This window comes from Anguilla anguilla, chromosome 5 (genome assembly GCF_013347855.1).
Source record: "Anguilla anguilla isolate fAngAng1 chromosome 5, fAngAng1.pri, whole genome shotgun sequence".
In the NCBI taxonomy this organism is placed as follows: domain Eukaryota; kingdom Metazoa; phylum Chordata; class Actinopteri; order Anguilliformes; family Anguillidae; genus Anguilla; species Anguilla anguilla.
In genome coordinates, this window is record NC_049205.1 from 26,017,793 (window position 1) to 26,044,122 (window position 26,330).

General features: G+C 39.6%; 1 protein-coding gene across 8 annotated transcripts in view; it reads right to left on the reverse strand.

The window, feature by feature from the left end:
- Positions 1 to 26,330, reverse strand: part of chid1 (chitinase domain containing 1) — a 386,345-nt gene that overhangs the window by 276,471 nt on the left and 83,544 nt on the right. For all 8 annotated transcript variants that reach the window (XR_004765361.1, XM_035418828.1, XM_035418832.1 and 5 more), the window contains one exon: positions 21,861 to 21,967. Coding sequence is in view for 7 of the 8 variants with exons in the window: in XM_035418828.1 (XP_035274719.1) it covers positions 21,861 to 21,967 (107 nt within the window). In the remaining variant the exon portion in view is untranslated. The remainder of the gene's footprint in view (positions 1 to 21,860; positions 21,968 to 26,330) is intronic.

Here is a 26,330-nt window from a genome sequence, read left to right on the forward strand (position 1 = left end):
ATATTGTTTGTAGTACAGTAACTTGGCGTCATTTTGATATCAATACTTTTAATGGCAGGCCTAGTTTTTGCCAGTTTGAATGAATGAGTTATAGACAGTGTATGTCTTGTATGTGTGAGTAACTTGGCATTATTGTACGTTGAAAACATGTTTTTTATGAGATATAATTTCTTTTTGCAAAGTGTTTATTATAAGAAAGTGAGAAATGCAAAGTAATCCTTTGAGAAATGGTTGTGGATTATGGCTATCCTTCTGTAAATTTGTACAGTGTGATGAGCGTGTACCGTTTAGCACTTTCGCTTTACTATACATGTAAAACAGTGGCTGTGACAAAGGGTGCGGTGGCGTAAGTACAACCCCAATTCCAAAAAAGTTGGGATAGTATGGAAAATGCTAATAAAACAAAAAGGAGTGATAATGTAAATTCTATTCACCCTGTACTATACTGAAAACACAACAACAGAACATTATTTGATGTTTTACATTGTGAATTTAATTGTTTTTTGAAAATATACACCCATTTCAAATCTGATGACTGCAACATGCTCCAAAAAAGTTGGGACAGTCGAGTGTTTACCGCTGTGTAACATCACCATTTCTTTTAATAACACTTAAGTGTTTGGGCACTGAAGACACCGGTTGGTTAAGATTAGCAAGCAGAATTTTCCACATTCTTACATTATGCAGGTCTTCAGCTGCACCTTCGTCGCTGTATTTTGCGCTTCATAATGCACCACACATTCTCAATCGGAGACAGGTCGGGACTGCAGGCAGGCCAATCTAGCACCCACAGTCTCTGTTTACGCAGCCATGCACTCGTAATCCGGGCAGAATGTGGTTTGGCGTTGTCCTGCTGGAAAATGCAGGGACGTCTCTGGAGAACACGGCGTCTGGATGGCAGCATATGTTGCTCCATAATTTGTACATATCTTTTTGCATTAATGGTGCCCTCACAGATGTGCAAGCTCCCCTGCCATGGGCACTGACACACCCCCATACCATGACAGATGCTGGCTTTTGGACCTGACACTGATAACAGCTTGGATGGTCCTCTTCGTCTTTGGCCTGGAGTACACAACGGCTGTTTTGTCCAAAAACTATTTGAAATGTTGGCTCGTCGGACCACAAAACACGCTTCCACTGTGCTACTGTTCATCTCAGATGAGACCGAGCCCAGAGAAGTCGGCGGCAACAGACAAAGGTTTACCAAAGTATTCCCGAGCCCATGTCATGATAGCCATATTGCAGACGCATGACGACTTTTAAGACTGACATCTGAGGGATTGAAGATCACGTGTATTCAGAAATGCTTTTCGGCCTTACCCTTTACACACTGAGATTTGACTCCTTGAATCATTTAATTATATTGTGCACTGTAGAGGGTGAAATGCCCAAAATCCTACCGATTTGTCTTTGGGGAACGTTGTTCTCAAAGTGCTGGATTATTTGCTGATGCACCTGTTGGCAAATTGGCGAGCCTTGACCAATTCTTGCTCATGAAGGACTAGGCCTTTCTTGGAGGCTCCTTATATACTATAACATGATTGCCTCACCTGTTTAACATCACCTGTATCACATCACCATGATATTTCAACTTGTCACATCGTAACCTAAATTGCCCCTGTCCAAACTTTTTTGGAACATGTTGTAGGCATTGTGAGCTGCGCTGCCATGCAGGAGGATGTGACCAGGATTTAGTGGGGAACAGAGAGTCGGGAACCATGTTTGAACAAAAAAAATTAAGGACATTTAATATGTGCAGAAGTCCCCTTATTGGGGTGCTGGAAAAAGAGCAGGAAAAAAACTCATTTATTTTGGGGGGGGGGGGGGGGGCGGGGACTGTCCTGCCTCGGTCTCGCTTCCGGTTAGCGTCTTCCAACTTCTGCCTCCATAGGTCTCCCTCTGTGTCTGTAATGGGAACCGAGAGATTATCCGGCACAAACGATTAGGCACATGAAACGGATACGGGACTCACAGCGCCCATAGTCTCAGAGGGAAGAAAAACAAAACGTTTTATAATGCGTGGATTCAATAGTTTAAAAACTACGTTCGCGCCATGGTGAAGTCGCCGTCTTTCTCCCTTCACTCTGCGGCTTTCCTCGCCAGCTGTCCTTTCTTCTCTCACCTGCACTTTCTTCTCTCACCTGCACTCCTCCCCTTATGAGAGGGGTTGGGCCATTAGGTTTAACTGGTTCCAGGTGTGCGCTGCATTCCTCCTGTGCGCTCTTCTGCCATGTGGAAACAAGCCAGCATTTCACGTGGGAAATACCTGTGATCAATTACTTCTCCTAATGACCAGCGGTGCCGGCTTGTCCGCGTGTCCGTGGAGCACTGAAAGTAGGTGGGGGCGCCACAGCATAAATTTCATAATAAATGTTTATCTTCAAGAAACAATGAAGTTAATTTGGTAAAACATGAAATACCTTGTCATCCAATGAGCCATGATTGACAAAATTAACAGGAAGCTCGTAGAATTTGATCTCCGTAGGTCGCAACTTGTGAGTAGGACCTTCTGTCCTGCTCTGTTTTCTGTTATTTCGTTGAGATGCACTTTTAGTGTTTGTAAGGTTTATACGGCATTTTGATAGGCTTATCTGCAGGTAGGAGTCCTCTTTGCTGTTTTGTTAAGCTAGATCAGTCACCTTACGTGAGAATTGGAAGTAGTAGAACCAGAACACTTGATAATGGAGAATAGGAGCAGACGCAAATAAGATGTCCCAGCAATCTTTGCATATTATACAATAACAATAGTACGAGAGAAATGAGGACAAATTATGAAATTGAGCAGTTGAAACAATATGTTTTTAGCAGAATGGACATGTAGGTGAAGTTTGACACGATCACAGACTATAGTCCTAAGAAAATAAAGTGACCATGAGCAAGATGAGTTTCCTTATCGAATGGTATATAAAACAGACAGTATTAACGATGTTTTGCTATAGTAGTTGGCAAAATAAGGCGTGATATTGAGTAGGAGACCTATAGTACAAACGTACTTTTCTCATGTTCACTACTAATAGTTATAATTATGATTGAGTCATGATTTTAAATGTAATGTTTTAATGGGGAGTTGCAGACTGTACGCATGTAGTAATTGTTTGCATGTGGGCAGATAGAGAACAGGGTGAGGTAACATGAATGTAGAAACGTGGCGTATGCTGACAAGAACGTTTACAGTAGCCGTCTACAGTAGCCAACTGAAGAAATATAGTTGGTAGAAATGGCACAGTTGTCAGCTGGTGTAACTTTTAATACATTTGCCATCATGAAATGAGTCCTGATTGTTGCATTAGCGACTCCTACTGGTTGGTCGGGGCACCTGTTCAGCAGGGAGGGGATCTGGGGGAGATAGCGTGAACCTCCGCACGTGTTACGCTCTCCCAGTGAAACTCCTCACTGTCAGGTGAAAAGAAGCGGCTGGTGACTCCACATGTATCGGAGGAAGCATGTGGTAGTCTACACCCTCCCCAGACCAACAGAGGATAGAGCATCGACCAGGACCGTGATACACACAGGGAATTGGTATAACGACTAAATTGGGGAAAAATGGGCAAAAAAAAGAAAACGTTAGTGTAAAATATGAAAAGATCTGCCTGAGAGCGAGGCGGGATTTGATTGTTCAACCTTGCACACTCCAGTCAGTAAGTTTAGCAGTGCGCCACCATGACATAGCTGTTCAATATGTGAATCTTGATCAAACGTGTCCGTGGTTTGGAAGAACACAGGCCAGTAAGCACAGCTGAGCTCCAATTGAATCCATATGGCCTGGCGATATTGTAGCCGGTTAACTGAACGTGCATATGGGATGTGATAATACAGTATACATTCGGTGAACGCCGGGTAGATGTGGTGCAAAAGCAATAATTGAGAAGAGACAATTATTAGTGAGGAAAAAAGCAGGTTAAAGAAACTTGCTCCAGGCAGGGCTTGAACCTGGGACCCTATGATCTGTATACTGTAATGTTGACCTCTGAGCCATGAACAGACTACCTGTTGAGACTGGAAATGTTTTAGGGTAAAAAGATATGCGTATTTTGTGTGTGTATGTGAGATTTTGATTGGCTTGTGTAGGTGAAGGATTGGCTGGTGTCGGTAAAATATCCAATGGGGAGACATTTTGTTTGTGCACTAGGCAGCAGGAAGAAGAAGAAAGAGAAAATGCAAAATCCCCTTAGTTTGGGGCTTTATTGTGTGGACATGTGAAGTTGTTTATTAATTCTGTCCGTTGAAATGGGGTCAGAATGTACAGAAATTGAGTGTCTGTGGCTGTTGTGGTTATTTCTGTGGGGAACCCTGAAAAGTGCCAAACTTTCGGTGCTTTATAGGTATGGGGCATGCCGACCCGTCAAGGCGTAACTTGGCAGGATGGCATACCTGCCATCCCAATTACTTGTAGAATATTTAATCCAATTTTACTATTTTTCTAAATGTTTTAAGAAGTAAATATAAATAAAGAGGCAAAAAAGTTTTTGACAGAACTGTGAAGGCCAGATTTACTAAGCAAATAGTTGCAGCAATAAAACATTAAATATACTGTTGCTCTGTTGCAATTACAAATACAACATCTGTTGTATCTTGTGTATTCACCGCCCTCAACAACCAGTTAGCCATTTAAGGGGTTTTTATTAACATGACTTTGTTTCTCTTACAGGTTCTATGTTGCTGCTGCATTGGAGCTCTTGAACTTCTGAGATTCTGCGCACTGCATGCTGGATTGAAAAACAACTAAAGAACAGAAGCGCCACCTACAGGTGAGTATGACTTACAACCTAATTAGGCACAGTACTAGAAAATAGTCAATATACTACATCCCCCCTCATTTAGGCTAAGCAACTACAATGCAGAATGTGTTAAACAGTAATCAACAGGAGACTAAGAGCAGCAGGTTATCACCTAACTACGTAACTCACCTTTAAGTGTAGGCTTAAACCCTACCTCTTCAGTCAGTCCTATAGTTAGCCATTCCTATAGTCCTATTATCCTGTCAAATGGTAATTTATAATCATGGAGTTTATGAAATTAAACACTGATGTCTGGGCTCGGTCAGGACCTTAGCATTAAGTGTCAAGCTTGCATCAACAGAGTGAACACACTAGTTAGCTTAGCCTCAAGTGTCAAACTGGCCCTATGGAGTTGACACACTAGGTAGCTTAGCATCAAGTGTCTAGCTGACCTTAACCCTGTCTTCTCTGTTTCTCTCTCCATGGGGCCCCCACCCCTTACCTCACCCTGAGTCCAAAGACCGCTCCAGCCTCTTTCCTCGGCCTGAATCCACAGGATCGCTCCAGTCCTGTCCTTTGCTCCACAGTCACGGACTGCTTCAGCCCTGTTCCTCCCCTGCTCGTGCCTTGATGCTGTCTGGAGCTTCAGATTCATCATCCGGCTCCTCTAAACTGCACTATTCTAACTATACCATTTGGTCTTCTACTATTCCTGCTTTCACCTCAGCTGTAACCTGTTCAACCCATTTTATTTGTTGTCTACTACTTTACACCAGGCTGGCCAGTGGAGGATGGGCTCCCCCTCTATAGCTGGGTTCCTCTCGAGATTTCTTTTTACCTTATGTACCTGCTATTTGGGGATTCAGGCCTGATGTTTTCTCTGTTTGCTCTTTTTTGGCTGGACCGCAACAGCGGGGCCAGCCATACAAACGCAAATGTCTGTGACTGACTGACTGAGTGAGTGACAGAGTTACACCGCGCATGTCTGTGACGTCGGCCGGTTCCAGGTTTTAACCTGGTTTAGTTTTAGCTACCATTTAAACTGACTATGACGGGAAGATATCTAAATGAAGTGGAATAAACTAGTAGTTTAAATTTAATCGAGAAATGCATGAAAGAAGCTCAGCGTAAGTTGTTTGGTACTACCCCCATAAACAGCTTTTCTTTTCTTTTCTTAGAAATAAACGGCAAGTTAGCCAGCTAACCGTATTTAATGACAAACATGTTATCGCTAATGTTAGCCTTTATGGACATCACACATTGTTAGATTTCAGGTAAAAGTAGAGTGGGTAATTTACAGACTTTTTTTCCCGCTAACGTTTATTTATCTGTTTTCCTGTTGTGACTGATTCATTTTCGTTGCTTGCTAGCAAACTCTGCTACGACTGCTACTGATCAGTGATGGGTGTAAAGCCAGGGTTACATAAAGTTTGTGTTAGTCTATAGGTCCCAAAGTAACGTTTAATTATTGCGAAATATTTTGAACTCGAATTTTGTGTTTTCTAAAGTTTTAGTCTAACTAGTTGGCTAGGGTATAGTTAGTTGTCTGATGGTATCGTTAAGAGGGCAAGAGGTCTAATTTACTGTTGAGATTAGCCCAGTTTAATTTAGCAGACAGTAACCTAATAGTTACAAGCATCACTGTTTGCTTTATTAGTCATAATTTTGCACTTTAACCCGAAGTTAGTCTACAATAGATGAGTTTACAAATTAAGTAGGCAAAAATTCTGCGATCTGCTTTACTCGAGTGTGTAGATTGGACGGCTGATCTACTTCTTTATGTAGACTATTTATTATATTGGAAAAGTATTTGCATTGAACTTTTTTGCCTGGACCGCAACAGCGGGGCCAGCCCTACAAACGTGAATGTCTGTGATGAAGTTACACCATTGGTCGGCCGGTCCAGCCATATACTAGGTTTTGACCTGGTCTTGTTCTGTCTCTTGCCTTGCTACTCTGTAAATTGTCTTTGTGACAGTTCTCTGTAAAGAGTGCTATACAAATAAAATTGAATTTAATTTAATTGAACGTGTACCTGAGTCACTAAAAGTGGCAATTATTAAGTCATTACTTAAGAAATCAATTCTAGAACCTGACAAAATGGAAAACAATAGACCTATTTCAAACCTTCCATTTTTATCAAAATTATTGGTGAAAACCGTTGCTGAGCAACTTAGTGCATACCGTAGCTCTAACAGTATCTTTGAAATATTCTGATCAGGATTTAGACCCTACCACAGCACAGAAACCGCACTTGTCATGGTTACTAATGATTTACTATCATCAGCCGACCGTAACTCTTGTGTCGGTTCTTGTACTCCTCGATCTCAGTGCAGCTTTTGATACAATAGATCATGAAATTCTACTGGACAGACTCTAGGCCTGTGTTGGACTTCATGGACAGGCATGGTTTAGATCATACTTATGTGACAGGAAACAGTTTATTAAATTAAAAGAGTCCAGCGACTCAACGATGAAATATGGTATTCCACAAGGATTAGTGCAAGGACCAGTACTTTTCTCATTATATATGCTACCACTTGACAATATTATCCAGGCACATGTCAGAGAGTTCCACTGCTATGCAGACTATACATAGATATATATTTCAATGAAACCTGGCGAAGCACAGCCGCTGTCACGGTTAGAGGCCGGTATTGTAGATATCAAGGTCTGCTTTCTAATTTTCTGCTCCTGATCTCGGATAAGCCCGAAATGTTGGTTTTAGGTCCCAAAATATTAAGAGAAAATGTGTAGTCTTACCCTAAACTGTGATGGTTGTTTGGCTGAACCAAATATGGTTGTGAAAGACCTGGGTGTTACCACTGATCCTGATTTAACCTTTGACACGCATATAAAAAACATATCCAGAATTGCTGTCTTTAAATTATGTAACATAGCTAAAATCAGGTATTTCCTGTCAGTAGGGGATGCAGAGAAATTGACCTACGCTTTTATGTCATGTCTAGGCTAGATTACTGTAATGTCCTGCTATCTGGCTGCCCTAATACCTTGTTAATGAGTCTCCAGCTTGTGCAGAATGCAGCTGCTCATATCTTGACTAGAACTAAGCAGTATGAGCACATTACCCTGGTGCTAGCATCGCTTCACTGGCTACCCATTAAGCACAGGATAGATTTCAAGGTTTTGCTCCTGACCTTTAAAGCTCTGCATGGACGTGCACCAGTGTACATAACTAACCTGCTCATACCTTATAAGCCCACAAGGTCACTCCGTTCTCAAGACGCAGGCTACTTGGTAGTCCTAAGAATATCTAAAAACCTAAAAAGGGGTAGAGCTTTCTTCTACAGAGCCGCACAACTGTGGAACACATTTCCAAAATTTATAAGGGAGTCAGACACAGTCTCAATATTTAAATCTAGATTAAAAACGAACCTATATGCTCAGGCTTATAATCATTTATAGTCTAAAGACAGGGTGGGAGACGCCTGTAGCCACAGAGAATGGTTGAGTGGCATCCTTTCTTTACTGTCACCTGTCAATCAGCTGTGACCCCACTTTACATGGGCTGATAAGCGGGTATGGTTCACCTTCAGGTAAGAAAGTAAACAAAGCAGGGAAATCACTGGCTAATCGGTTTGAAGTTAGCACACCAACCCCCCACCATCCTTCAGCAATGGACCAAGAATTGGTCTTAAATTGGTTAGACAAGAGAGTATGCAGGAAAGTGTAAAATAAATACTTAGGGCCATATTTACTAGGACCTGTAGGGCTTTTATAGATGCTAACAAGACAAATAGCATTTTTCCATATTTACTAAGGTGATGCATCAGAGGCTTATGCTGGTAAAACGAGAAAAATACGGCATCCCTAAAATTTAGGGGTGATTTATCATGGCTGATGCCCGTTGCGGCAAAGGTAACTGCATCTGTTTTTAACGTCTGCAAAAAGCGGGTGTTCACTTCGGCACAAGATCGTAAGAGGAGACATCGCCAGCATGAGTATAGAGTAGGGGAGAGTTTCCATAAATATAACAGTTTTCAGATTTTGCCATTTTATTCAGAAAATATTTAGCCTACAATGACATTTTGCTTTCAAACAGCTTTGACATGTCAGTAGTCATTAGCCGCTTCAATTAATTTCATAACTTAAACGAGTCGGATACAATTACAACCAAGGTTTACGCAGTCCGATGTTACATTCATATCACCTAGTCGGTATGATTGTATCAGAGGATCAGAATAATTTTAACAGTAAATCAAGGAAACACATTTCCAGTAGTAACGTGAGACCAACCACAACCTCAAATTATGAAGCATGGGGCATTATTCATGAAAAAGACGGTACATAAACATTCATAACTTACCGTGAGGGTTGGTAATGTCCAGATAAATAAGGAAAGCTGCTTTTGTTTGCTTCTTAACATCCAGGAGAGCTTTTACAAAACAAATAGCCAACCATACAGACCAATCTTGTGTGTGTATGTTATAAATGCCTGTTACCAGTGAATTGTTTCTTAATGACTTGGAGCATCCAGAAGATGTCAACACAGCAAGCAAATTAGCTGAACACACATAACATTAAACATTGAAATAAGTCATAAACATGTTGATGAGTAAAATTAATTTCTTTAATAAATATTAAACACCATTTTGGGTATGATAGATATCTAGTGTTTAGATAACTCATAGAGAGAACTTTTTTAAATGATGTTTGATTTGATTTATTGCAGAAATAAAGCCTTTTACCCGAAAATTACTTTTGGGACAGTTTTAGTTTATGTTTTGGAAATATTTCCTGCAAAGGTTATCACACTCCTTCAGGAGGTGGTAGAAGACTGAATGGCACATGTACAAACCTGAAATGGCTACGGTAGCCACATTGTATATTAAGTTATTGACCGTGTTACATTAATGAAGCATTATATTTATGGTGACTCGCCCCTACATTTGCGATATAAAATAATTTAAAAATATATTTTTAATCACGACTCCTTTATCTTTTGGAACAGTTGTCTGTTAGAGAAGTTGAGAGACGATGACTGGGGATGGTCGGCTATTAAACAAACAGGGTACAGAATTAAACAACTTGAAATATTTAAAACTGTTCTGAAGTTTTTACTAATGAGATGTGTTAACATTTGAAGGTGATACTGCCGATCCATTACAACCATGGATCCTGACACCTGTCCAAACCCCGACGCCACCAAAAATGAAGCAGTACACCAATGTGTAAAACGCACCTTAAATACCGGCAGTGCATTTAAATGAACTAGCTATGGCTGTGTTCATTTACGTAACCAGTGATGCAGAATTTTGTGGGTACTGACAGTAATTTGCAGCATGCTTAGTAAATATGGCCCTTAGTGTAATACAGAGGTTCCCCACTCTAGTCAGGTTCCTCCTGAGATTTTGTTCCCACTGACTGATTTCCTTCTTACTGGCAAGTATTTATTATTTTTTTTTATTGATAATTTTAATATCTTATGGGAGTTTGCATATTTTCTTAGAAGAGTATTTACCCGAGCATGCAGGGTGCTCGCAGTTTAACAGCAAACATTTTTATTTAATCTGTATGGCCTCACACAAATGACTACACTGTAAGACATTGCTGTAAAATTTACAGCAGAATTATATGGCAACGTTTTAAATTTTTACAGTACATTACAGTATATTGCAGTGCACCCTGGGAATTCATTATATTATTGCCATAGAAACAAATAATTTACAGCATAACTCGTGACTGCACAGAATTCAGGGATTCGATTCACCATCACTTGTCCAACGTGGTCTCTTTCCCAGCTTGAAAGGTACGTATACTGCTACTGGCTACCTTAAGTAGCCTATTAATGACCTAATTGATTACTCAGGATAACATTTCTAGTTATTTGTGCTTGTTTACCAGTTAAGTGAAGCTGCATGCAGGCAAATTATTAAGTTAGCTGAGCTATCTCAAAAATTTCAGTAGTGCGTGGTAACTTCACTTTAATAAATTAGTTAACCTTGAAATAGTTATTTTTAATATCGATACCCAGTAGCAATGTAGCTTTTTCAACCTCAAAGCTACATTTCCTCCGGTTTAAACTGTGAACTCAAGATAAGATTTAAGTCCAAAAAGTTACATACACTGTTGGTCTGTGTGAATGTCTCTGGAACTGACGTTTGTAGTGTTGGAGCCAGCTAGGTATGCACAATGCAAAGCTTTGCTTCCCTCAGTCCTAATTGCTGTACAAACTTGATAGCTCATATTCAAGTGAGTAATGTCAAAACTTCAGTGCTCATTGCATGCAGTTCTGCTACTCCCCATCAAAGGCAATTTTATTTATTTATTTATTTATTTATTGCTTTTTAAATCAAATTACTGTAGTTAATGACTTTAAAAGAACTACTTTGTGCATGCGCAAGTTTCACTGATTGATGCAGGAGCGCCATGGGAGCTGCAGTCAGCCTACTCTTTAGGTTTATTTTTGAAAGAAAATTAACGCTGTTAACATTAATGTTTAATGAATTTATGAATATAGATCATAACAGGCAAGCTGAATATATTAGATAACTGACAATTTTTATTAAGTTATGTGTTTTAGTGTAACGTTATAGCTGACTTCCCTGGTTGGATTTACCATTATTTAGGCACCAGCCTGCTAGCTAAAATTTGATTATGGTAGCTAGCTACCACAGTGCTTGTTGGAATTGGAACACATCTTGTGTGCATGCCTCGCTAAGATTGCTAGCGACTACTTAAATTGCTAGTTAGCTAGGTAGCTCAGCGTTTACTTAGTAAGTTTAATTTATTCCCTATGATATTTTAAACACAGTTAACTATACATGTTCAACATTGTTTTTCCAGAAGCTTCATGGGAATCAATCCAGACACAGGCTCCAAGACCCATCCAGGTGAAGTGGTCAGTAAGAAAACAGGGAAAGTGGTTCAGAAAAAAAGAGACTGCAATGAATGCACATGTGTGCACTCTTCTTAAAAAGCTCTTTGAATGGCTTGCAGTGTAGTGAAACATTTTGTTGCAAAAACTCCTTATCTCAAAAAAGTAAATAATATTTTAAAATTATAAGCATTGAAAGTAAATATTAAGTAGCCTACTGGTGGACAAAAAAGTCCTGTTAATAATGTGATTAAGAAGTTTTTCAAATGTCTTCAATTGGTCACTGAGTGCTCAAATATGTATTATACATGCATATCAGTGTGCATGTTTAATTTATGTCAAAAAGTAAAAAGGACAAAATAGAGATAAATGTTTTTGCATTACAGACTTGCATCTCTTGCATTCCCTTGCCTGAATAGTATTTCACTTAGACATGACTGAACACATAAATCAGCAGTGTCAGTCAAAATCCTGTATATCATATTCAGATAAATTTCCATGACTGTTTAAATATAATTTCATTCTGCAAACAGACCTTGGCATTTAGTGTGTTTTTATATGTTTTGGTTGCACCAAAATTACAGCACTCTTTATTAGGGGTGTGCAGAGACGTCATTATCTCTATCTGTATCTGTTCAACCAACAAAATTATCTGTCTCTGTATCTGTATGCGGATAGAAGACTGAAAGTGGGCATGGTTTATACCAGAAGTCACATTAAATCGGGGAAATGTTGTATTTTCTAACCTAATATTAATTGGGAAAGACATTGTTGTGGCTTCAAAGCATCAAATTGATTTAATATCGGCATATAATTAATTATGAAATATATTTCCACATCCTCATACTGTACTTTTCATCTCTCTCTCTTTTATTTTTATTTGTAACTAAACTAAGTTCTATGAACTGTTTGAACCCCACCACCACCCCCACCTCCCCTTTAACTGGGGCACATTGAACAATCAGAAACTGAATAAAATGTTTTATAAATCACAAGATTCTGTTTTGCATTGGAAATAGAAACCATTTACAGTGAAGATATATAGAAAAATATCCTTAGTTGAAGGGAATAATCTTAAATTCCAATGATGCTGCGTTTGCGTTTCTTGATGTGTTAACGTTACTGCAGTTCGCTAGGGAAACGTGAATTACTACTTTACAACAGTAATTACATAAAACAGGCAAAAAAAGTTCATGTATTACTGTTATTTTATTTTTTTCCCCCTACTGAACTAAGTTTGCAAACCATCTGATGTCCTCATATTTTCCCTTGGTGGCACCTGTTACCATGAAAATCTGGACTGGATTTCGTGTTCATTTGATAGCCAAGACCTATGGCTGATTCAATCCAGCATGGTACATCTTAAACGGATGAATATTGACTGAAATACAAGGTAAAATGTCGTTTTTTTTTCAATATTTCGACTGGGTTTTTTTTAAATGTAGGAAATTAACACACACAGCTAAAAACTACAGGTTCTAAGCTTCATTTTGATGTATAGGTTGCGGGGGTTTGAAAGAAATCCAGCTACCACACCAGGCTTTTGTCTCGCTAGCTCCCGCACCTGACGCCCCCTCCTCTTCGATGCGAGAGTTCCCCTGAGTGATAGCCGGGAACAGTCAGCTCGCAGCCCACTGCCTGCTGTGCGCTGACTCGGTGGGGGCGACTACAGAATATAGCGATCACTCAATAATGTGTAGTAAATGAAATGACTAGTTAGTGAAATCAAAGTCCTATGTTGCAAACATAATGGGCATTTTTATCTTATGGCCAACCACAATGATATGAATCTTTGTTTTCCACGAATACAGTATTCGAATTCGGATACATCCCTACTCTTTATACATAGGCACCCCCCCCATTCCAGGACACTATAATATTTGGGACAAGTGGCATTAGAGGTGTTTCTTAGCTGGGGGAACAGACATAGGCCAAACCACAGGCTTTTTAAAATCAACTGTTTGGAACATCATTAAAAACAAAGAGAGCACTGGTGAGTTCAGTATTCACAAATAGCATGGTAGGCCAAGGAAGACCTCTACAAGTTATGACGGAAGAATTTGCACCATAATGAAGAAAAACCCCAAAACACCTGACTTGAGTGATCCTAAATACTCTTCAGGAGGCAGGCATGGATGTGTCCCTGACTACTGTCCACAGATGACTTCACAGACAGAGTGCTTACATTGCAAGATACAAAACGCTAGTAAAATTAGAAATGACAAATGAGCTTGAATTCGCAAAAATAAGGCTTGAAGAGCGGAAACATCGAGACTTGGTGAAGTTCTGCGAGTCTCAGGCAGTCAGTGAGGGAAAGAGAAAGGGAAAGTTCCATTTTAATAGGGGGAGAAGAATCTATGTTTTATCCTGGCAGCCAGGGACCAGAAAGACAAAATATCAGTAATGAGCCGAGGTTAATACCAAAATTCAATGAGAAGGACCCCGACAAGTTTTTTGTCCTATTTGAACGACTTGCCCAATCTCAAGCCCAAGTCTGAAGACAATCGGGTGCTTTTGCGGCAGTTAACTGGTGTTGCGGTGTTAACTGGAAAGTGCAGGAAGCTTATGCTTCATTTTCATGGGACCATTCTCTAACATATGCCAAGGTAAAATCTGCAGTACTAAAGGCGTATGGATTAGTACTTGAAGCTTATCGACAACATTTCCGAAATTGGAAAAAGGGAGATAAGCAGTCTCATGTTGAATATGTTCGGGAGTTACATATACCATTTACAAGTTGGATGAGTGCTTCGAATGAGGACACGTTTGAAAAATTGTGCCATTTAATTGAGTTGGAACAATTCAAGATGTTTCAAGGCTGTTGCTAATTATATCACCGAGTGAAAAGTAGGTACTGCTTCCGAAGCTGCTGTTCTGGCAGATGAGTTTGTTTTGATTCGCAAAGGGATGGCAACTTCTAGTCAATTCCGTGGTGATTCGCCTCGTAACTATTTTACTCTGCACTCTCAACTTAAATCAACTGGTGTGGATGGTCACCCACCCCTTAAGGGGAGAGTTGTTCCTGGCACAGATGGTAAATTTGTCATAACTAGAGTTTGTCATGTGTGCCATGACAGGGGACATTTTAAATGTGAGTGTCCTAGAATCAGGTTTCAAACTAAGGGCCCACCAAAACCCTTTTCTTCCGGTCCCTCTAGCTTGAAGCCCATTGTGTTGTTTCGGTTACACATTCGCCCCTTAATTCTTCGGGTTTAGATTCACCTCTGGACTCTAAATGTACATTGCAGGAAACTAAGGGGTCCTTATGAGGTCGAAATTTATTTCAAACCGAAATTATTTCATTTGAACTCCTGATCGACGAAAAAAGGCACATGTCTGTCACATTAATTTGCTGAAGGCGTATAACCCAGCCGACTCTGTGGAAAAAGTTACAACCCCTGTTGCTTCTGGTCCTGTGAATCTGGTCAAGGTGCTTCCCATTAAAGCTGTTTGCTTCAATATTTGCTATGATTCAGGTTCAGTGCCTATCATGGAGGAGCCAAATGCTGTGCTTAGTCCAGTTTCCTTTGGGGGGAGGATATCACAGTGCCAGCTGAATGCGTGTTTCAGGGCAGACTGGACAACACAGTGTTTCTGAAACCATTAGAGCCCCAATTCTTTTTGCTTCACGATACGATAAGCCATTCATATTGCACATGGATGCTAGTCAGGTGGGCACGGGAGCTGTCCTTAGACGAGCAGGGTATAAATCACCCTGTAGGGTTTTTCTCACGCAAGTTTAATAAACACCAGTTAAATTATTCGATGATTGAGCAGCTAGCTCTCGCTCTTATCTGGGCGTTACAACATTTCGAAGTTTATCTGGATTCTACCTCTAATCCCCTTATAGTTTATACTGACCATAACCCTTTAACCGTTTTTGCATACGATGCAAAATTCAGAAAATTGTTCTTGCGGATGCCGTCTCCCGAGCCCCTTCATAGACACTCACTTGTTTAACATTGAAAAGGATTGGTAATGATTTGTAATTATTTTTTGGGTCGCATTGTAGCGCCCCTTCTAACGGTAGGGGTGTGACAACTTTGTCTCTAATATTGTTTTTATTTTTATTGTAGTTACAAGAGTCGGCCAGTGTGTGGGATGCCCCCTATCTAATTGAGAGCACCTCGGGGGAAACCCTATAATAAGGAAGCCCCAGTGCTTTCTGGGCCGGCACTCTCTCTTTCTCACTGTCTTATAGGTAATCCTGCACCTGGTCGGGCGGTTGGACGGCCCGCAGGGTTTTTTCCTTCTCCCTCTTTTCTTCACAGGTTTTGCGTTGTATATTCACATCCCATTGTTGCACACGCACATCCATACACATTTAATAAAAATACCCTATATTTCACTCATACATGCATCATTTTCTTCTTCTTAATAAATAATTCCTTCGTGTAAAAGTATACCTTGTTGTGTTTTTTCTCTTTTTGTCACGACTATAGCTTGAGTCGTAACACTAGTTAGCTGCAAATAGAGGATGGTTAGTTTAGAGTTTGCTAAACTGGGTCAAGAAATTACATGTCCTTTCAGAGGATGTGAAAAGAAATGATGTCCAAATTTGGGTCACATATGTGTAGAAAGCATCTGTTAACCATCTCTTTGAGACAATTTTGAACAGACAAGTTTCTTTCAGTCAGCCTACTTCTGTGTCTATGCCAGAGATGGCCAGTGTGCCTGAAATATATTTTCTGGATGAAAATCCAGAAGTCGCTTTTGTTGCTTTTGTGTAATTTTGTTCCTTTTGATCAGTGTCTCTTCATTGGAAACATTTGTTTATTTGTTTATATTGTTTATTTATAACTGCCAGCAAAGCTGTTGTTACTAGCCTCTACTATTCAAAGCATAATAGAGGAATTTAAGGAGATAAATGATATTGGGCAAAACACAATGTTGTTCCGTGCTTTGCAAACTAAACTGGCCATCCCCTTTTTGTGGCTAACTAGTGGTTTGCATCGTGCAGTCTAGCTGCTAGTTCTGTTTGTGAAGTCTTCTGCGGACAGAAGTCACAGATACATCCACACCTGCCTCCTGAAGAGTGTTTCTCATCTGTTGGACAGGTGATTGGGGGTTATTCTTCATTATGGTGAGAATTCTTCAGGCATCCACTGTAGAGGTTATCCTTGGCCAACCAGGCCCTTTGCAATTACTGAACTCACCAGTGCTTGCTTTCTTCTTAATGACATTCCAAACAGTTGATTTTGGTACGCCTAAGCATTGGCCTATGTCAGTTTTTTTTTCTTATTTCTGAGCCTCAAAATGGCTTCCTTGATTTTTTTTCATTGGCATAACTCTGGTCCTCATGTTGACAGACACCAATAACATACTCCAAAGGCACCCAGAAGCCTAGACTTGAGACTAAGTACTGAAAGCACTTATGCCTACACCAAGGAATAAACTGAACAAACCTGACTAATCAGAAACACCTGTGAATCAATTTGTCCCAAACATTATGGAGAGCAGGGGCACAGTAGCTGTACATCTCTGCTGAGAGAGAGATTTATTTTTATTTTATTATTTTTCTGCACTGTAAGGTAATTGAGTGATGATGAACATAATTTTCAGATAGTTCTCTGTATTAAACAGCCAAGCACACGTTATTGTGATAAAACTGAAATTTGTGATCTCACCTGTTTGTGATTTAACTGAATATTTTGTAAACAGACCCTGGCATTTAGCTGAGAGAGAGTTGTATTTATTTATTCTTTGTTAAAATTGCTTATTACTGCTGTTGTCAGCAGTATTAACTGCATGGACCCAGATGACGCCTTTTGGTGTCATAAATAACTACAATTCGTCGTCAACAAAGATCTTCGTAATTTCCGAAGCTGACTCGGTTTTCTTTTTTTTAATCAATGAGGGGAGGATCTGAACTTTGAGTGGCATGTATCTTTAGCCATTCGGGTGCAATCTATGGTGCTTTAACTATGTTAACAAAACACGCCCCGCCGGGGAAGCAATGGTCAACAGTTCCATTGAAAGTTTGTTAGTAAAAGCTTTTTGAGAGGATGAATAAATATTTTCTTTGGCATGGATCCATTTGAAGACAATATCGGGTGAGTTCGTTTAAACCATTTTTATTGATAGTATTTGCGTTTCTCTGCAAACACGCTGGTATAATAAAACAATGATGGTAAATATATATATATATATAGTACGCATCGTTCCGTTGCTACCATAATGTAACAAACTTTCTTGTGTCTACAGCTGCAGTTTCTCGCTGCAATTACTAATACTGAATATAAACAAAAGACGCAATTTATGCTGCAGTCTGCCAATGTCTAAATAAATAATATGGTACTCTGCGCGCAGCACACAGGTAGCAGGGATGGAAAGTTGATATTTTGTTTTCTGTTTCTTTTTTTTCAATGTCATATTTATTATTTGAAATATGTATTATTATTCTATCTGACTCTGAGGTGCTCTGAAATGTGCATTCTCTGCTAAGCTGAGCAATGGATTGGAATATGAGTCTGAAGCCTTTTTTTCTCAGGGAACTGCTATCAGCACATCAATGCACTGCCCCGCCTCCAATCCCCTCAGCTTTGCCATCAACTCCCCCAGCCCCCATCCCCTCCCCCATAACTCCAACAACAGTTAAAATAATAATAAAGTAATATTTTTGTTTTCTTTGTAGTTTACTATTGTTCAAAAACAAAGAAAAAATTATATTTATATTTATATTTATTTTTTTATTTATGGCATATAGTTCTTGGGCATTAGTTATATATATATATATATATATATATATATATATATATATATATTTCAATTGTGCTTTTGGAATAAAAACATTTCTAGTGTCCTTGCAAGTCCTTGGTGCAAGGCTCAGGCGCCAGGCTCTTCATGTAGATAATGCCACATTGTAAAGCAATGGCAAGTTCAATTGACATGATATTTGGTGTGGTTACTACATACACCCTGGACTTACATTGCAGCGTGTTTTCATTGTGGTGAGTCATGTACTTCTGGAAATACATTTCATAAAACATAAATGAAACTTTTTGCTTTGAACTGCTATTTCTGATTATCTAACTCTTAGAAGTACAATTTTTTGGTAGATTTGAGTTGCCAAGAGACTTCTGATAAAACTGGTATGTAATACTTGGGGGTCCAAACTGTGTGATCCTGAACATAATTTTCTGATACTTGCATCAGAAACAGCCCATGCATTAAACAGCCAAGGACAATTGGGTTTCACTGACAACTTTCTTTCATTGATCAATAAATCCAGGTACAGTATATTATGTTGTATGTACTATAGAAAGCAGTATCATTCTTACGGTAATTCACTGAGATTCAAGTCAAAGTTATATAATTTATAAGATAAGAATAACATATTACTGTTTTTTTTAAAAAGCATTTACATACTGTATTAATTACAACGTAATTTTTTTTACAGTATCTTACTGGCAACTTGAGTTACTCAGGAAACATCTGTTCATGTGAACCAATAGTTCAAAACTATTTTCAGAGGACCTTAGAAGAACTATAGAGGTGCATACTGTAAAGCTGGAATAGGTTACAAAAGTATTTCTCAAGGCCTGAGCGTTCATCAATCCACAATGTGACAAGTTGTCTACAAATGGAGGAAATTCTGTAGTATTGCTACTCTCCTTAGGAGTGGGCATCCTGCAAAGATCATGGCAAGAGCACAGCGTGCAATGCTGAACCAGGTCAAAAAGAACCCAAGGGTAACAGCAAAGGACCTGCCAAAATCTCTTGAACTTGTTAAAATCCCTTTTCATGCGTCCACTATAAGAAAAATACTAAACAAGAATGGTATTTGTGGAAGTACACCACGGAGGAGAATGTCAAGGTAGCAGTCTGTCACCAGAAGCTTAATCGAAGTAGGGTGATGCCACAGGACAATGACCCAAAACGCATGGGTAAATCAACAACAGAATGGTTTAAACAGAAGAATATTAATGTTTTGGAATAACTAAGTCAGAGTCCAGACCTTAACTCAATTCAGATGTTGTGGCATGACATGAAGAGGGCTGTTCATGCAAGAAATCTTAGAAATATCAATGAACTGAAGCAGTTTTGTACAGAGGAATAGTCTCAAATTCCTCCTAACCATTGTGGAAGTTTAATCGGCAGCAATAGGAAACATTTGGGGGAGGTTATTTCTGCTAAAGAGGTCCTACCAGTTACTGTATACAAGAAACAGATGCTGCAGATTCTTCTTCCAGCCTGAACTGTGAATGTTTAGACAATGTGCTCAATAAAGACATGAAAAGTGCAATTGATTCTGTGTTATTAGCTTAAGCAGAATGTGTACGTCTATTATTAAATTACTTAAATGAAGATCAGATCACATGTAATGAGTAATTAAAGCAGAAATCCAGGTAATTCCCAAGGGTTCACAAACATTTTCTTGCAACTGTATTGTAAGTTGCACTGGATAGACCCTCCTGCTAAATGAACATAATATAGTTAGGTTAATGTTAGTTGTTAAGTAATTTACTACTATATAGGCAGATGTTGTTTTTAGAGATTGGATTTTACGTAGCTCCCAATATGATGAAACAGACAGCTGCTGCATGCTGCCAGAAGTGCGGCACAAAATCATTGGAAATGTGCCTTCCGTTTTTGAGATCGATACGTTAGCCTATTCCATATCCAGGGATGTAAAATTTCTTGTAATCAAGGTAGATATTGCCAAATGTAAAGACTACTCTACCTCTAACCACAAACCTGCTTTGCTATATGTAGTTTACTGTTCCCTAGCTGTGCAATATTGTTAGCATAAGCAGAGAAGTTCACCACTCATTTGGTGCTGGCTAAAAAATGATTGCAGACTATGGCACATTTTTCAAAATTCCCCATGGAATTTGTAAATTTTTACCACAGATTTCTGGAAGGATTGAATAGTGCCATACCTTGCTAACAACATTCCAAGACCAGTGTGTAAAGATGCCACAAGCAAGTTACCAGCACCAGTGCTAGGTAACTATGGTAACCAATAAACAAAGTTCAAATTCTAAATACATATATGCATAACATATTGATAATAGCTACGTAGTTTGCATTGAAGGATAGGTACGGATGTGACACAACACGTGTTATGACTGGTTCAGTGCTTTTGTAATTTAGCGAAGTAATGTATAATACATTCACTTCATTGGGGCTGCTGCATTAGCCAAAATAGCCACTTGCTCAGTTTTCAGATTAGTCTAATAATAATGAAACCAGTTGATGATGCTGGTGTTTCCTCTTGTAGCCAGTTGTCAATCTGCTGATTGAGAATATGCTGCCATTTACTTTTTTACCAGGGAAATGCTCAAATAAAATTTTTGTAAAATGCTCAAGTTGTGAAAATCAAACATTTTATTTTTTGGCAATATCCTAAACTACGCAACATGCACAATACCTAAGGACATTCTGTATTTAAAAACTGAATTCAGCTAACACTAGCTACCTAACTACCTAGCGAGGTACCTATTAATGTTCGTAACAGATATATTAATGTATAACGGGTTAAATCTGACAGCAAAGAGTACATCTTGTTTCTATAAGCCAGGGTGTTTGTGATAGACCTGTGTTGGTAGGAATGTAATCACTGCAAGTAAGATTGTTAGTTAGCTACTGAAGCCAACGAGAACAATGTGGCTACGTCTCTTCTGGCGCATCGCAGCCCAGCTATTTCATGATGCCTAAATAAAAAAGTGGCTTCGTAAAAAAAATTTTTTAATGACCTGCTACAAGTAAAAACGGTACTGGCCAGACGGATCCTGAGCTATAACTTGTTGTGTGAAGAACACTTCTAGGATGTAACGGGTTCATCGCCACCTTGTAGCACACACATAATGCTACAATGTCATGAAGGAACAAACTGACAGAGATCAAGGCATCAATTTCATCAGGGTGGGGACAATTAAATCATTACACAACAGCAGGGCATGTGCTGCCCTCTATCATCAGCTGCTGCTCTTGGGAAGGAGTTCTGAGGAGGAGAAAACCAACACTGCACAGACACTAAAGGAAACAGGCGAACAAACTGTAGCATATCATCGCTAAAATCATTCCATTCTAGAAAACAGAAAAAAAAAACATCTGCAGTTTAAAATCTTTCTGAGTGCACCACTTAAATACACATTCAGTTGATTAAAGGAGCACACAGGGCCTAGCCCAACCATGAAAAACAGCCAGAGACAAAGGGGTGTCTAGACATTTTAGTCATATAGTGTATGTATGATTCAGGAATACTCCACAATATACTGAGTTATGTGAATGTGGCATTATGTTGTTTCAGTTGAAGAAACCCAGTGATTTGACTTTGATTTCTTCAATCTCTGTACCTTGGCCACATCCACCAGCTCTCTCCCCAGCTCTTCAATTTCATCTTCACTGTCCAGAACATGTATGTAATCCTGATATGACCAGCCATCAAACAACAGACGGGGCACTGAAAGAGAAAATGAAAGAGAGAAAGACTTATTATCTCTTCTGTTATACACTTTTAGGAAGCTTATCATGGACAACAAATTCATTTCAGTGTGATGAATGGGCCTACTTTGTGAAACACAACGAATATATCCTGGGTTTAATACTACAGATGGTAATGCACATATTATCCACAACACTACAGGGAAGCTGCTGGAACCAAGCGGCCAAAACCAGACGTTGTTTTTGAAGCTCATTTCCTGGTCTTGTTGTTCCTGGTTGCTCACTAGCGCCACTACGGTTGGCTCCAGTATAGGTGTTTTCATATCCGGTTTCCATGTAAGTCTACGGTACAAATGCGGTCAAATACAAAGTCAAATAATTTTTCTCATGAGAACAAATAGTCAAAATATGTGTATTTTATTCGTCTTGTGACTGTCCATGGGTCGATTTCATGATTTATTGTGTCATTTGGGCACTGATATAATATTTGTTGTGGACCAATGAGGTACAGTTTGCATCACTTCCTGATTACTGCGGAGGACTAAGCTACAGTAGGGGTTACAGTCTATGGTCACTGGGGTGGGAGGTGGCGCCTCTTGGCCATGACATTGCTGCTCCGACCACGGTCCACCTGCGCAAAGTCAGAAAATGCAGGCATCCCATTTCGTAGTGATTTCATTATGGCGTGTGCTATTTACAGCTGCACTAGATGACCATAAAATAATCCTCCTCTGAAGTTTTTCGGTAGCCGAGTCATTTTTACTATTTCCTTTAGCCTACTTAACCAAATAATTAGTTGGCAGAAAGCGTAATCAGCTTGCTATATTTGGTAGTCCAGTAGCCTATGCTAAAACAGTTTGCAACTTCGGCTACCAAGCCATTTGACTAGCTAGCTAACCCTAACCGGCAAATACTCAATCTGTCAAACATGTTTGATGGCTTGTCAGTCGTGTACATTCTGTAAATGTTTACCTGGGCCATGCTTCACGCATGTGACAAAGCTACTCCCGATTTTGGGATAAACACTGCAAAATTTTCAATTTCACGAAGCAAATTAAGAGTCTTAAGGTTTATTTGCTGAACAACATACAACACACAATGAAATCACACACACAAAATTTAACGAAATTAACCATCTTTGTAAGACTGGCATTTAGAAAGGAACATGTTTTTAGCATTTAAGAGACCGACAAGAGCATTTAAGACAGTGGTCCATAGAATCGGTCCTGGGGGCTCCTTGCGTACATTGGCTTTTCTGCATTGGTTTCGATGATTTACAAGAAAAAAAAATAGCCTAATAATAATTCGAAATTCAATGTAGGCCTACATTATTTTTGTCTTCATGCACCAGGTGGAAAACTTGCTGTACAAAGTGCGTTGTCATATTTACATGCCTGCAGATCAGTTATTGAAATAATTGGTAGATTTGTTAATCACCGCTGACAGTGTTCATTTTTATTCCGTAGAAAGTGACTTGCGAACGATCGGTCAGCTAGCGTCACCCAGCAAGTGAACACCACAAACGGCGATGGAGTAGCTAGTAGCAGTTACTGGCTCATTAACTGACTGTGGCGAAAACCTACGACGATAACTTGCTCGGTTAACAGCAGGTCTACCAGACAGTTATACAAAAATTAGCCTAGTCAAATCACCAGTAGCCTACACATGTCTGATTGATTGACCACCAATGTAGTCGATGTTCTTCCCCTGTGGTTCATATTGCTAATGCGTGAGCTAACCACGGATAGCCTACCTAGCTCACTGGCAAGCTGATATGCTAGCTAAGCATATTCGTTTTGCTGAGAAACATAAATTGAAGATAACTGAACATAATTGTATTATTAATGTCATACATATAACGTGATTACATGACACAGTACAGTCACGGATGGAAATTAAACTCCGTAAATATTTGATAATATATTTTAAAACATAACGGCAGACAGTCAGCTAGCCTCAAGTTCGTACTGCAATCGTTCGTTCAGGTTGATGGGCTTTTCTGCACCGGACTGTCAATCACATTGTAAAAATCACAAGACTGCTTAACTCTATGGTTTTGGCTCCAAATCGACAACATGGCCGCGCCTGCCATTGAGCTTCAAAACGTGTTTTAGAGACCCACGGAGAGCCAATGGGTGATGTCACATTAGCTTTGTCCATATTTTTTACAGTCTCTGGCTGGAACCCTATTCCAATTGTTGGTTTATTATTGGTTTATTATTATAACAGGTCCAAGCAGTGAAGCTACTGGATCCCTATTGTATTTGTTCTGTTTTTCATTAGGGGTCGAAGCAGCAAAGCTGCTGGAACCCTTTTATTATTATTATTATTATTATTATTATTATTATCATCATCATCACCATATATGGCCATTTTTTTGCAATTACTAACTTACTAACTTGATGTAATTTTGCCCAGTGGTAGACCCTTGTGGACAATAGCAGTGCAGCTATTTCACCACAATTGGCCACATGGTGGCACAATGGTGGACAATTAAATGCAAAATAAAAAAATTAAAAAAACATTATTACTACTGCCCCAGTTGTAGTAGAGACTTGAAACCAACACACGGAGTGTGGCACAGTGGGTAAGGAACTGGGCTTATAACCGAAAGGTCGTAGGTTCGATTCCCGGGTAAGGACACTGCCGTTGTACCCTTGAGCAAGGTACTTAACCTGCATTGCTTCAGTATATATCCAGCTGTATAAATGGATACAATGTAAAGTGCTATGTAAAAAAGTTGTGTAAGTCGCTCTGGATAAGAGCGTCTGCTAAATGCCTGTAATGTAATGTAATGTAATGAAATTTATTGCCCTGATGTGCTTTTCTCATGTTCAGTACTAGTAGTTATAATTATGATTGAGTCATGATTTTAAATGTAATGTTTTAATGGGGAGTTGCAGACCGTACATATACTCCTGGGCAAAAAAAATGGGCCAAGCCCAAAATGGCATAATATTAAGCTTTTAATGGTCTTAACAATATATCAAATGAGGCTCAAACCACTGTGCTGCTGCCAGATATGCAGTAGATACTACAAGCATTGTTTCTCCTGATTAATTTTCCTGTTGAACTCAATGGAAAAAATATTCAGGAGAAACAATGCTTGTAGTATCTACTGCATATCTGGCAGCAGCACAATGGTTTGAGGCTCATTTGATACCTTGGACCCTTGATGACCTAAAGCCATTAAGCCAACAAATGTGTTCCATACTGTATCAGCATAATTTACAGCTGAATCTAGTCCCACCCCCCAATTCCCCTAGAGATCCATTCAAATGCAAAGAGTTTTTGTATCGCTTGTAGGACAACCTGAAAATAAGATATCCAGACTCTGATGATGTTGATAGGTCACAGACATCAGGAAGTCATGGCATGCAAATGATATGCAACCAAATACAAAACATGACTCTTTTATTTGACATTATGTTAATTTGTCTACTGTGTAAGTGAATTTCCCTGTTTCTAGCTTTTCCCCAAACAGTTCACTGCCACAAAAGTAAACAAGCAAATGGTGGCACAGGAGGTCTCGGGAGTGCATTTGTTTAATTCTTGCTAATTTTCTGACCAATGATTTGTTGTTAAGACCATTAAAAGCTTAATTTTTGCCATTTGGAGTTGTTTTTAATGCATAAATAGGTTATGGGCAAATTAAACCTTTTGTGTATTTCATGTAAAACAACCTAATCTTGGTTAAAATGAAATGGTCTGTTGAAATGAATGCATCCCTTTGCAATGATGTAAAACAATGAACATAACTTCATTCAGGGGTCAGTACATTGTCAGCTACATGGATGTATTGATGATGCCATGGGGTGTGCCATTTCTCCAATCCTGTTTGTGGCAGCTTTTGAGATAATCCTCATGGAAGCAAGACAGACAGATCAAACTGCCATCCGGACAGAGGCTACCTCCACTGAGGAGCTACATGGACGATGTCACCAGCCTCCTTCAGACAGCAGCATGTACATCCAGACTGCTGAAAAGGATGGATGAGCTGATGTCCTGGGCAAGAATGAAGATCAAGCCCTCCAAGTCACGTAGCCTGTCTCTCAGAAGAGGAGTCAGAAACGACAGCACCATCTTTGTCGTAGGGGGCGAGAAAATCCCACTTCTGTCTGAGCAACCCATCAAAAGCCTGGGGAGACAGTATACAGCAGAGCTCTCTGACAAACAGATGGGGAGAACCGTGTTGAAGCAGCTCTCAGAAAGCCTGGCAAGGATCGAACAACGCCAACTCCCGGGTAAGCACAAGGTGTGGGGCTACCAGTTCACACTCTACAAGAGGGTGATGTGGTCGCTGAAAATGAGTGAAATTCCCTCATCCACAGCAAGTAAGATGGATGGGAAAGTCAACTCATTCATCCGAAAGTGGCTGGGGC